Source organism: Saimiri boliviensis, chromosome 3 (assembly GCF_048565385.1).
Source record: "Saimiri boliviensis isolate mSaiBol1 chromosome 3, mSaiBol1.pri, whole genome shotgun sequence".
Lineage (NCBI taxonomy): Eukaryota > Metazoa > Chordata > Mammalia > Primates > Cebidae > Saimiri > Saimiri boliviensis.
Window position 1 is genome coordinate 165,293,703 of NC_133451.1, and position 14,044 is coordinate 165,307,746.

The 14,044-nt window shown below is 35.8% G+C and overlaps 1 protein-coding gene across 4 annotated transcripts in view; it reads right to left on the bottom strand.

The window, feature by feature from the left end:
- AFG2A (AFG2 AAA ATPase homolog A) overlaps positions 1-14,044 on the bottom strand; it is a 327,555-nt gene that overhangs the window by 216,044 nt on the left and 97,467 nt on the right. For all 4 annotated transcript variants that reach the window (XM_074396932.1, XM_039479102.2, XM_039479101.2 and 1 more), the window contains 2 exons: positions 4,659-4,712; positions 3,795-3,874 (listed from right to left, as the gene is read on the bottom strand). In XM_074396932.1, coding sequence (XP_074253033.1) covers positions 3,795-3,874; positions 4,659-4,712 — 134 coding nt within the window. The remainder of the gene's footprint in view (positions 1-3,794; positions 3,875-4,658; positions 4,713-14,044) is intronic.

Consider the following 14,044-nt stretch of genomic DNA (forward strand, 5'->3'; position numbering starts at 1 on the left):
GTATATGGTAATTCCTACTGAGCTAAACTGCCTACAAAAGCAAGATATTTCTACAAAAAGCCTTTTCTGGTTTCTCACATCACTTTATTTCAGATGCATTTTATGTGAACTTTGCTACATATTCTACTTCCCATCTGGTTCATATTTAACAGGGTATGCCACCTGTTCCTTTTTAGGATCCAAAGCCAGATATCTCTGATGTAATATAAATGTGGAAGGTCACACTACTTCAACAAACTTCTCTGGCTTCTTTTACATCTCTTGTAGTTAGGTAAATTTGAGGTTTTGGAACAATCTGTGCCATCTTAAAATGGAAGTAATAAGAGGACTTGAGTGCTTCATCTCATAAAGCAAAAAGACTGGTAATATTTATGGAATACCAAATGTGAGGGCGGCCAAAAGCAGGGCAGTTGATATGGTTTGACTGTGTCTCTACCCAGATCTCACCTTGAATTGTAATAATCCCCACGTGTCACGGGCAGGGCCAGGTGGAGGTAATTGAATCGTGGGTGTGCTTTCCCCCACACTGTTCTTGTGGTAGTGAATAAGCCTCACAAGATCTAACGGTTTTGTAAAGGGTAGTTGTCCTACACAAGCTCTCTTGTGTGCCACCACATAAGACATGCTTTTGTTGCTCCTTCACTTTCCTCCATGATTGTGAGACCTCCCCAGAGTGTGGAACTGAGTTCATTAAACCTCTTTTTCTTTATAAATTATCGAGTCTCAGGTATTTCTTCATAGCAATATAAAAATGGACTAACAGAGTAAATCGGTACCTATAGAGTAGGGTGCTGCTGTAAAGATATCCAAAAATGTGGAAGCAACTTTAGAACTGAGTAACAGGCAGAGAAGGGCTCAGAAGAAAATATGAAAATGTGGGAAAGTTTGGACCTTCCTAGAGACTTGTTGAATGGCTTTGACCAAAATGCTGACAGTAATACGGAACAATAAAATCCAAGCTGAGGTGGTCTCAGATGGAGATGACTTGTTGGGAACTGTAGTAAAGGTCACTCTTACTATACAAAGAGACAGGCAGCATTTTGCCCCTGCCCTAGAGATCTGTGGAACTTTGAACTTGAGAGAGATGATTTGGGGTATTTGGCGGAAGAAATTTCTAAGCAGCAAACCATTCAAGATGTAACAAGGGCATAAAAGTTTGGAATTTTGCTACCTGAAAATACAGTAGAAAAGAAAAACCCATTTTCTGGGGAGAAATTCAAACCAGCTGCAGAAAGTTGCATTAGTAACAAGGAACCAAATGCTAATGCCAAGACAACAGGGGAAATGTCTCCAGTAAATGTCAGAGACCTTCCTTGCAGCTCCTCCCATCACAGGCCTGCACACCTAGGAGGGAAAAATGGCATTCTGGGCCAGGTTCAGGGCCCCTGTTGCTGAGTGCAGCCTCAGGACTTGATGCTCTGCGTCCCAGCCACTCCAGCCATGGCTAAAAGGGGCCAGGTATAGCTCGGGCTGTGGCTTCAGAGGGTGCAAGCCCTGAGCCTTGGCAGCTTCCACATGGAGTTGAGCCTGCAGTGCACAGAAGTCAAGAATTGAGGTTTGGGAACCTCTGCCTAGATTTCAGAGGATGTATGGAAATGCCTGGATGTCCAGGCAGAAGTGTGCTGCAGGAGCAAAGTCCTCATGGATAACCTCTGTTAGGGCAGTGAAGAAGGGAAATGTGGGGTTGAAGCTCCCAGAGTCCCCACTGGGCACCAGCTAATGGAGCTGTGAGAAGAGGGCCACCATCCTCCAGACCCTAGAATGACAGATCCATTGACAACTTGCACTATGTACCTAGAAAAGCCACAGACACACAACACCAGGTGGTGAAAGCAGTTGGAGGAAGGCTGTACCCTGCAAAGTCACAGAGGCAGAGCTGCCCAAGACCATGGGAACCCCTCCCTTGCATCAGTGTGACCTGGATGTGAGAAATGGAGTCAAAGGAGATCATTTTGGAACTTTAAGATTTGACTTCCCTACTGGATTTTGGACCTGCATGGGGCCCTTAGCCCCTTCATTTTAGCCAATTTCTCCCATTTGGAAAGGACATATTTATCCAATGCCTGTATCCACATCGTATCGAGGAAGCAACTAACTTACTTTTGATTTTACAGGCTCAGAGGTGGAAGGGACTTAACTTGTCTCAGATGAGACTTTGGCCTGTGGGCTTTTGAGTTCATGCTAAAATGAGTTAAGAATCTGGGGGACCACTGAGGAGGCATGATTAATTTTGCAATGTGAGGACATGAGATTTTGGAGGGGCCAGGGGCAGAATGATATGGTTTGGCTCTGTCCCCACCCAAATCTCATCTTGAATTGTAGTTCCCATAATTTCCACATATTGTGGGAGGGACCCAGTGGAAGGTAATTGAATTATGGGGGCAGGTTTCCCCGTACTGTTTTCATGGTAGTGAATTAGTCTCATGAGATCTGATATTTTTGTTTGTTTGTTTGTTTTTGAGAGGGAGTTTCACTCTTGTTGCCCAGGCTGGAGTGCAATGGTGCACTCTTGGCTCACTGCAACCTCCACCTCCCAGGCTCAAGTGATTCTCCCGCCTCAGCCTCCCAAGTAGCTGGAATTACAGGCACCTGCTACCATGCCTGGCTAATTTTCATATTTTTAGTAGAGATGGGGTTTTACCACGTTGGCCAGGCTGGTCTCAAACTCCTGACCTAAAATGATCCATCTGCCTCAGCCTCCCAAAGTGATGGGATTACAGACATGAGCCACTGTGCCTGGCCTGATCTGATGGTTTTAAAAGGGGTTTCCCCTTTCACTTGACTCTCATTCTCTCTTGCCTGTCACCACATAAGACATGTCTTTTGCCTTCCACCATGATTGTGAGGTCTCCCTGCCATGTGGAACTGAGTCCATTAAACCTCTTTTTCTTTATAAATTATCCAGTCTTGAGTATGACTTTATCAGCAGCATGAAAATGGACTAATATAGCAATCTACTTCCTAATGACAGGTTCCTAATGATAATTTATACTGTCATCACGTGAGGTAGCTCTGAGAAGGATAACAGGAATGCTTCATATCACACTTACTACTGAGACTGAAAAATTGTCTTCACCCTTCACTGTAATTACCATCAGCAAAAATTTTATAATCAATATATACATCAAGAAGCTATGCACAAAGTACATGAATTTACACTACCCAACAGGAACCACTTATAGTACATAAAGGACTTCTCTATATTTGTAGAAGAAAAAAACATACTTATGAACAGTTCTGGGGGTGTGTGGGGGGGTGTGTGTGTGTGTGTGTGTGTGTACGTGTGTGTGTATGATTGTTTGAAATGACATCACAGATAATCCTCTTCACTGCCTGAGATTTTTGGAGCAAAACTATTAATACTCATTTACATTCTACTTAATTTTGTTTTAGGAACCATTTATTCCAGAGAATTTTAAAATCTGCATAACTTTTTATTATAATTGTGTTCTACTATAACAAGTAATTTTGATTAATCCAGTTTTGTTTACAGTTTTAATTATGCTTACAATAACTCTAATTTTGATAGACAATATTAAGAGGTATTTGTTGATATCAACTATAAAAATGGACTCAAATACCCAAACAGTTATCAGTGGGTTTTATCCAATATAGATAAAAGTACTATATAGTGATTACATGAAATAATTTAATGGGTATAAGAGGAAGTAATCACATAAACTGAAAACTACTTTAGGCCAAATGTATTAATAGATAAAAGTTGTACATCAAATGCTATTTTATACTATAATTGCTATTATTATATAATAGCTGTACTATTAAAGACTTCTTACCTGCCCCTTTCAACTGCTAAGGCATCAAGTTCATCAAAGAAAATAATGGAAGGTGCCACTGCTCTTGCTTTTCGGAAGGTCTGGTGGAAAGAGTGCCACATTAGCTAAAGATGAGCAAACACTAGAAAATTCTGTAGTTGGTTTGTGTTTTAAAACTATAGAACTAAATCTATTAGGTACAAGTCAACCACCCTAGTCACTTTTTATAGACCTTATAATATATGCTCAGAACTTTATAAGGGATGGAAAAGTATCCCCTTCAATGGTGCTTACAGAGACAAGACTACCAGTATGTACTCATACAGGTGTGGGGGAGGCAATTCAGTTAAGCAATCAGAAAATTTCAGTTAAAATCTCAGGTCCACTACTAGTAACTGTGTGACTTTCAGCAGTTCACCTCTGTAAACCTCAATTTCCATATTTATAAAATGGAAATGACAATAAATGCCTACCTAGACAGTTATTTTAAGAACTGAATTCAAAAAAGAACACAAAGCATTTGGTACAATGCCTGAAACAGTTAAGAGCTCAATAAATGATAGTTATTATTAACTATTAATAACAGCATTAACTATTTTAACAGAAATGCTGGCTATTATTATCAGAAAAAATGATAGTTAAAAAAAGTCTTTATTTGGTAAAAATAAGGGCTGGCAATATGATGTTTAAAAACAAGACTGAAGTATTGCAGAAGATGAAAACTGCCTTTTTGAATAATAAAATAATATTCACCTGAAGAAAAAAATAAACCACTAAGATCTGGATTTGGAAACGCCAAAGTGTGTTACTTAAATTAAAAGGGAAACCACATAGGACAGAAGTGATTCTCCTATGCTGAGTACCACTTAAGGCACAATTTCTTACCTCTCTAACTGCTCTTTCAGATTCACCAACGTATTTATTCATTAATTCAGGCCCCTGCATGAAAAGAAAACAACTGTTCAGTGTCTTTATAAATGCAATCATGTATATTTCTTTCAATGAAGTAGAAAAAATATATACAAAAGAGAAAATAAACAAAATCTGCTTATTAATCCCTTTAGCATGCTTATTTTCTGTGTGTTATTTATGCCGTAAAAGTTAAAGCCATTCTACGTTCCAGAAACTACACATCAATACAAAGCAAATGCTGTGACTAATCATAATGTTTTAACAACTTATTCATCATCTATCTATAACTCTATCCACATTTTCACACGATATCAGACGTGGTGCTAGAAACAGAAGATGGAACAGCCATTGTTAGACCAACACAAAGGTAACATCCACATATTCCCAGGCCTAACCAGTGGCTAGTTCTAAGCAGGTCTACTTACCAGATCTGAAGATGCAAATTTTTTGACATTAATATTTCTGAACTTTAACATTTTTATTTCCTAAGTACCTATAATACCAAATAGTGTAAGAAACACAGTACTTTATTTTTTTACCACATACATATCTACTCTCGTAGGATAAAGTCACCGCAAGAAGTTATGAATTAAATTGTCCCATAACGATAGATGACCTTCTCAACTGTGGGGGATGTTTCTCCCAGCATCTGGCTATGCTGGCACAGTTCCTCAAACATCCCAAAGAACAACAGAGATGTGTGTGCCTCTGTCTCCCTCTCTCTGTGTGTGCACGAGTGTGCATGTACCCCCGCCACACACATACACATACCCCTTACTTTAAACAAGATTCACATTCTATTCTATGCAGACCACCGGTCCAGCTAATTCCAAGGATGTAACCAGACACTGACTTGAGTATTTCCTAAACAATTTATATTAATTTTTTAAAATCTGACTGACTGAAACACATAGGCAAACCCAAAGTTAGTACAAGAAAAAAAATAATAAAGAGCAGAAATAAATGAAATTGAGACTAAAAAATACAGCAGATCAACAAACGAAATCTTAAAAAAAATAGAAGAAAAGAAAACTTGATCCAAATTATAAAAACACAGGAGTGAGGAAAAAAAATGATCAATACAAACATACAGAAATAAGAGATGTCATAAACTTGGCAAAGAAAGTCTTAAAAATGGGTATTATAAATACTTTCAAAACTTTTTATGAAAATACTATGCAGTTATTGATCTGGTCAAAATAAATTTTTTAAAAAGATGATGAAAAAGAATTTTAAAAATAATAATAATGAGAGCCTCAAAGACACAGGTTCCTTAATAATAACAATATTAAGAGGTTTAACATATGAAGGGTCTTTGAAAAGTTCATGTAAAATATCTATTATTTTAAAAATTATGCATGGATTTCAGTTATTTTTGCCAAAATAAATTCATACTAACTTGTTAAAACACGTATGAACTGACTCTAGTTTGAGGCACTAAGGATAAGATATCAGTTTGAAGAGCCTCTGTCAGAGCCACATGAACTCTGCTAAAATTGAAGTAAGAACAAGCACCAAATTTACGGTGAAGGTTGGATAGAAAAATGGTAAAACTATTGATGCTTTATGAAAAGTTGATGAGAACAATGCCCTAAATGAGGCAGCAGTTTACAGAAGTTTAAGAAAGAACAAGACTATGTTGAAGATGAAGCCCTCAGTGGCTGACCTTCCACATTAATTTGCAAGAAAAAAACTCATCTTGTTTGTGCCCTAACTGTAGAAGATGAATGATTAACAGCACAAACAATAGCCACCACCAGAGCCACCACAATTGGTTCAGCTTACACAATTCTGACTGAAAAATTAAAGTGCTAACTTTCCACATGATTGGGGCCAAAATCCTTATGCCCAGACCAGCTGCATAGAAGAGCAGCACTTTCAATCAAAATTGTAAACAAATAGGATCAAGATCCCAAAGTACTGCTTCAAAGAATTGTAACAGGAGATTTAACACCACTTTACAGGTATGATCTTAAAGACAAAGCACAATCATAGCAACAGCTACTAAGACATGGAAATAGTCCAGTCAGAGCAAACATGCACTGGTCAAGAGCAAAGGTCATGGCAACAGTTTTTGTGAATGCTCAAGATACTTCGCCTGTTGACTTTGCAAAGAATGATAATATCTACTGACTGCAAGTGTTTTGAGAAAGTCAGCAAAAGCTATGGCACAAAAATGCCCAGGAAAGCTTCACCAGAGAGTCCCCTTTTACCACAATGCTCCTGCTTATTTGTCTAATCAAACAAGGGCAATTTTGTGAAAGTTTCAATGGGAAATCATTAGGCATATATCTTACAGTCCTGATTTGGTTTCTTTTTGTTTCTTAATCTTTAAATATCTTTAAAGGGCACTCATTTTTATTCAGTTACCAATGTAAAAAATGTGACAACTGATATGATTAAATGACCAGGACACTCAGTTCTATAGGAACAGAACGGCTGGTATTATCACTTACAAAAGTATCTTGAACTTCATGAAACTTTGGTTGAGAAATAAAATTTATGTTATTTTTATCTTTTAATTCCATTTTTTCCACAAACTTTTTGAAGTCCCTTCATATACACAATTGGAAAGCCAGAAAACAAGTCAAAGAGGATGACAAAAACATAGTCAAATTTGATTTTTAAAATATTAACCACAGATCCAAAGAAGCTCAATGAAATCCAAGGAAACCCCATCAAGATGTATCATTATCAAATTACTAAAAACTGATCATAAAGTCTTAAAAGAAATCAGAATATAAGAACACATATATCTGTAAACAACCAATTATGGCCGACTTCTTATCAGAAACAATTCAATGACAATGGAACACAAGGGCTGCAAGAGTGACAATGGAACACAAGGGCTGGAAGAAAAAAACCTGTCAAGCTAGAATGGCATATCTTTACAAATTCAAGATGAGAACAAGACCTTAACAGACAAACAGAAGCTGAGAGAATATATTACTAGTAGATCTTCACTACAAGAAGTGTTATAAGAAGTTCTAAAGCTTGATGGGAATTTACATTAAGTGGAAACTTAGATCTACACAAAGAAATAGAGTTAGAAATGGCAAATATGTGAATAAATACAGAATAGCTCCTTTTCCCATTAATTTCTTTAAGAGATAACTGACTAAAATAGAAGTTTAAACTCTACAATATAATGTAAAGTGTATAGCATATTTAGAGGCAAAATACAGAATACAGCATAAGAAAACAAAGGTATGCTGATGTAAGACCTTACACTATAAAGTAGTATATTGTTATTTGAAGACAGAATGTAAGTACATATAGGGTAGATGTTTGAGCAAGTATTTTTTTAAGTAACATAAACAGGTTTAGCTATTAAAACAATAGGGGAGATAATATTGGATATCAAATTGCACTCAATCCAAAAGAAAAGAGGAGAAGCGTGGAGGAAAAAAAAACAGAAATAGCAAACAGACAAAAATTATGGACATTAACAAATCTTTCAAGTTGCAAACATGCCTGATGAAAAGGAGACCATCTTTAATATTGTTTTTGTATGGTGCTGCTATGGACCAAATTTATCCTCCACAAATTCATATGCTGAAATCCTAATCCACAATGTGATACTTTTAGAAGATACAGCCCTTGGGAAGTAATTAATGAGTCGAGCCCTCGTGAATGAGGTTAGTGCCCTTATAAGAAGAGACAGGAGAACTTGATTGATCAATCGGTCGGTCGGTCTCTCTCTCTCTCTCTCTCTCTCCCTCCCCCGCCCCGCCCATCTCTCTCTCTCTTTCTCTCTGCTCTCCACTATGTGAGGCTATGTCAAGATGACCACCTGAAAATCAGGCAGTGAGCCCTAAGCAGACACCAGATCTGCCAGCACTTAGATCTTGGACTTTCCAGCCTCCAGGTTTGTGAGAAATAGATTTACGTTGTTTAAACCACCCAGTCTATGGTATTTTGTTAGAACAGACTGAAGTAAGACAATTGTCTTCACAATGCTGCTTCAAAAATATTGAACTATTATAATATGGTAACAGATGAGTAGGTTAGAACATATGAGAATCAGGGTAGGAAAGTTAAGAGCAAAAATAAGGAAGGGACAGGAAGTACATCTCAAAGTTCAGACTGACAGAATCCAGCTTTGCCAACAACATTGCCATCCATTGTATTCAATTAAGATGAGGTATCCAATAGCATAAACACAGGAATACTTAAGTAATGACAGAAGTAGTTATATCTTGCTGCCTGATTTTTTTCTGCTAATCCAAGATGATTAATCTCTTTAAAAAACTGTTTCAGAGTAACAGATTATACATAGTCTAAAAATTAATATTTGTGGCTAATTAGGAGACAGATATATGAAAAGGGTTTTCATAAAAGAGTAATTATAACAATTAAAAATATTATCTATCATTTAAGACAGATAATATCTTTATATCACTGACTGAAATCTACAAACCACAGGATACACAAATAAACAAAGTAATTATGTATCTGAAGGTAAACAAAGATTTGCTTGGCACAGTGTTTTGGATGAGTAATTTATAATTAGTATATCCATCATTTGTACATTGGTACTTAAACTGTAAGCAATCATGTTTCCACAATAAAATTATTGTTTAGCTTAAGATATTACAGAGAGACTTCATGATTACAATTTAATCACTAATACTTCCATTATCTCAATTTATTAAATAATGCAACCCCCAAATAGATTTACCTTTTAAAAAAGACAATGAAACATCAGTTATGCTGATATAAAATGTTTTCACACTTTTAAGGCTTTCGAAGAAAAAGCAACAACTTAATACCAAATGAATTTTACAAGCCTGTTTTTAGATACTGGTTAGATTTTGTAACAGGGACACAACATTTACTACACAGCCATCTCTGAGGTAAACAAACTTGAAAGCATTTTTCCACATATTGTAGGATCTAAAAAGATGAAATGTGAAGAGCCAGACAGTAAATATTTTAGACTCTATATGCCACATACAGTCTCTATCACATATTCTTCTTCTTTGTTAATATCCCTTTAAAATGAAAAATTCATTCTTAGCTAGGGAGCTGGACCAAAATAAAATGCAGGTTGGATTATATCTAAAGACTGAGACATCTGATGTAAATTAATCTCACAGAATTTGAAATAGTTCACTTTTGTCTATAACATCAAAAGTCATCAAAAATGTCAATGACATGATTGCTGAGGAGTGAAAAATCTTCAAAGTATTTTAAAAATTGATTTAGAGACAATTAAGAAAAAAAATTAATGACACACACAAAAAAGCAATTTCAAAATATTTAGTAATGAAAACATACATGTCCAATAACAATAGTACCTTCTAGGTATGTATACCCTAGAAAAACTCTTATCAATATACAAAAGAAAATGAATGAGACTATTACTGAGCACTGTTTATAACAACAATAAAAATAAAAGCTGGAAATGTCTCAAAAATTCATTAATATAAAAATGAGTAAATAAATTGTGTCCTCATAAAATGGAGTACTAGGCTGTCAGTGTATGAATGAAAGGGCAGTCAAATAAATAAGTTAAGAGGTAGGGAAACCGGCAAGGGATCTGTTATACAGCCAAAATGCATTGCCTCAAACATTTATAGCCAAGAATGAGCATTCTTAATGTTTTGACAAAATGTTTAAAGGTTATGTAACACTTGTAAATTTTTCCAACTGATTAAGATCATTCTGCATAATTTCACCTTGCAAGATCATTTTTACAGTCCTGTACTACAGTGCAAAGCAAGAAATGCCTGTTCATAATATAATATAAAGTCAGATAAACAGAACTGGTACTTTTCATTTACATGTGGTAAAATTTTACCCAAACAGGATGTGGACAAGGAATTAAGAAAGTGAACCCTAAAACAAGGATCAGGGCCCACACAAAAACCAGGCTTTAGACATTTAGCACACTGTGTTTTTGTTGAGGGGTTGGTGCAGTAAGAAATTTTTCTGCAGATTTTATCCAGTTTAGAGCAACCACCTAGGCAAACTGTGGCCTGACAATAATCAGAAACAAAATGGCTGGTGTCACTGTTATTATTGCAATTACCGTCATGCCAATTCTACATTATTGCTGTTATTCTTACAGCAACTGTCTGCAAAAGTCAAAGATAATGGCATAAAATAATAATCCAGTGAAGATATTTCCTTAAGCAGGCAATATAATTCAATGTATATATACTGCTTTTTAATTATCTGGCTTAACTGAAGGAAAGAGGTTAGAGAACCCCGAGAAATGGTCATTGTTCTCTGCAGACGATGACGATAACCTAGGCATCAATGTTAGAAAGTACCAGATTATGGGCATTTCATAATTTTTTTTCTCTGCTGAGTACAATGTCAATATCTTGGTATAAACAGAAAGATTGATATGGTTTATTAATAAATATCCAACCTACAGGTAAACATTCTTGATATTTTGTTTGAAAATGTGAAAATAAGGTATAAAGCCTCAACCAATTGAAGGGTCACTCCACTGCCGCAAAAAGGTGGACTACAGGACCTGTGGATAAGAACAAAACAATGCTTTTTCCTCCAAAACAAAACAAACCAGGAAAAAAAATTAAGACATTTGAAACTAACCCCAAAATTTAGCACTGTGAAGACAATCTGCACGGGAAGAATTCAAGTGTCACTAATAAGGGATAATAAAAAGACTGTAGGGTCCCTGGAAAACCTGACTTTGTATAGAACTATGTGCTGATGAATCTTACCTAGATTGAGTGGCCTGCAAAATGTAACCAAAGTAGCTGAATTCGTATGTTGCATTGGTCTAGAGTTTTATGAGAAGTCAGAGCCATTTCATTACTGAGGGAGGTTATTTTAAGCTTGAAGTTTAAGTTGCCAAAAATCACTGTATTTTGGTACAAAGAGTTAAAAAGTCTATATTGAGTCTCAAAGATAAATATTACACTTTACAACTAACAGAAGACTTAAGGAATCATAAGCTGTGATGCCATACTTTTTGCTCCATTTAAGGTCAAATATACAACAATTTCTTAAAAATGGGAAAGCAGCAATCAGCATGTACCAATTTTGTGGAATCTTTCTATACGCTTACTATGTCTTATCCCTTTTATTGCTTGCAACAGTCTTCTGAGTTGTATACTCTCATTACAATGTTACAGAAAAAAATGTTAAGTGCAAAGAGGTGAATTTGTCCAAAGTCACACAGCTTAGTAAATGGCAGAAGTGGGATACAAGTCTTTTAACTGTTACACTTGACAGTTAAAGAAACTGCCCCAAACATTTGGCCACCATTGGCACAAAAGATAAGCAACAGATTAAAGTACAAGCACTGTGACCTACTCATAGAATGTTACTAGCAGAAGGGCTTTAGGAGTCACTTAGTCTAACCTACTGACTTAAAACTAAGGCAAAGTACAAAGAAGAGGAGTAATATGCCAGAAGTCCTACAGCAAGTTAAATGGCAGAAATGATAAGAATGTAGAATTTTGGTTTCCAAACCAGTACTGTTTTTAATTAGGATGTCTCTTTTAAGTCCTTAAAAGAGAACTGAAATGTCCCCTTAAGATTTTAGATGAAAGTTAATTTGGGGCTAGACAAGGCTGGCTGCTAAAAATAAATTTTTGAATTTAAAACAAAAGATTTTACAAAGTACCAGCAATTCCAATTCAAATGTATTTCTAGTGAGCAGATCAAGTGGTAAAGGTGAAGTCTAATTCTTTCTTAATAGATGGTAGCACAGGCTAATTTGAAAATGAAACTTTTATTAATACCCATTATAAACAAGCGACCATTTATATCTAACTACAAAGTTTAGCTATTCATAATATATTCTGAGTCCCATATTCGCTCATGAATTATGTTACTTTCAAAAACTGTATGTTAGTCTTGCCACATTTTTTACCTCCTAGATAGCAAGTGCTATACTGATAAGAGTGATCGAGAAAAACTGACGTTAATAAGGATCATTAATTGGGTTATTTTTAATAGCGTTATTTTTAACATTCCGTGGCCAATATTTCAAGTGTCCAAGTTTACAAAATAACAAAAATATCATAAACACATGTGAAAATATTTGTCCAGCTGTTCTATTAATCTAGTGAGAAGTAAACCTGATTTATCTTTTACTGTGCTTCATTATTTTACACCATATCAGTCACAAACTTGAGTATAATATTTACACCTCATGTTCTTACAATTTTGCCCCTTTACTCACTCCTGGGTTTTTTTCAGTCCTCCCAAGGGCTTTTTAAATGTGTCTGACACCTGCCTGCTGCTTTTAGCTATTACAATTCAAATTAAGTTTTTATAAGTTCTAAAATGTCTGGGGAAGGCAAGTTAACCTAAGTGTTAACTTATGGTTAAATGCATGGAATATGCTCATAAAAACCCAAACTCACATGAGATAGAATTACATATATGTAATGTGAGTAAAGGATCTTGAAAATTAATAAAAAGTACAGTATCAGCACATACAGAAGGCCATTCTGGGAAAGCACTTCAGAGAGTTTGAAAATAGGTTTTAATTACTAGGCAAGAATGCTGTGGGCAAGTAAAAACCTAAAATCCAAGAGGGGCTGGCAGGGAAGAGAAAAGAATTTGAGCTGGTCCTCTCAAAAAGTATAATACAATCCTTCCCGAAATTCATTTATTCTATTCAGGAAAAAGAAAAATGACAACTTACATTCCAGGGACAATGCTAGCTATAATTAAGCAAGTTGTAAAATATGCATTTGCACGTGTCTACATGCCCATGAAATCCCCTTCTGTTATTACTGACTACTCATGTCACTCTCAGTGTCCTTTACTGACTTCTCTGCAGAATCTCAAACACTGGTCCCTAATTTCCACATTTTCATCTCCATTTCCATGTTTTCATCTCTCAAAATGATCATCCTCTTGAGCTACAAATCCATATATACAACTACTTTTAGGCCATATTTAACATTTTGTCCCGAAGGAATTTCAAACTCAACATAGGTATTTTCTCTCTTACCTCCAACCTGTTTCTCCTCTTCTTGCTAGAAATAGGATATTTCCATCTGCCAGTCATTGAGAGTAAAATTTTTGATCACCTTTGACTTCTTTTCTTTCTCATTTCTCACATAACAATCAATAAGCAAAAGCTGCAAATTCTATTTGTTACCTGTTTCCTTATATTAGCTGTTGAGTCAAGTATCTCTCCCACAAATTATGAGTTGATACATAATGAGGTGCCCATCTAATGTAACTTGGCTTACCATGCACAGTGCCTGACACGCAGAAGGTGCTTTACATATTTTTGTTATTCCAATTGTAACATTTTTTAAAAGCATTAAAGACATGACATTATAATATTTATTTCATCTCTAAATTTCATTCAAAAAGAAATTAAAAGATGGGGGGAAAAAAGCCTAGTCTCTCTCTAC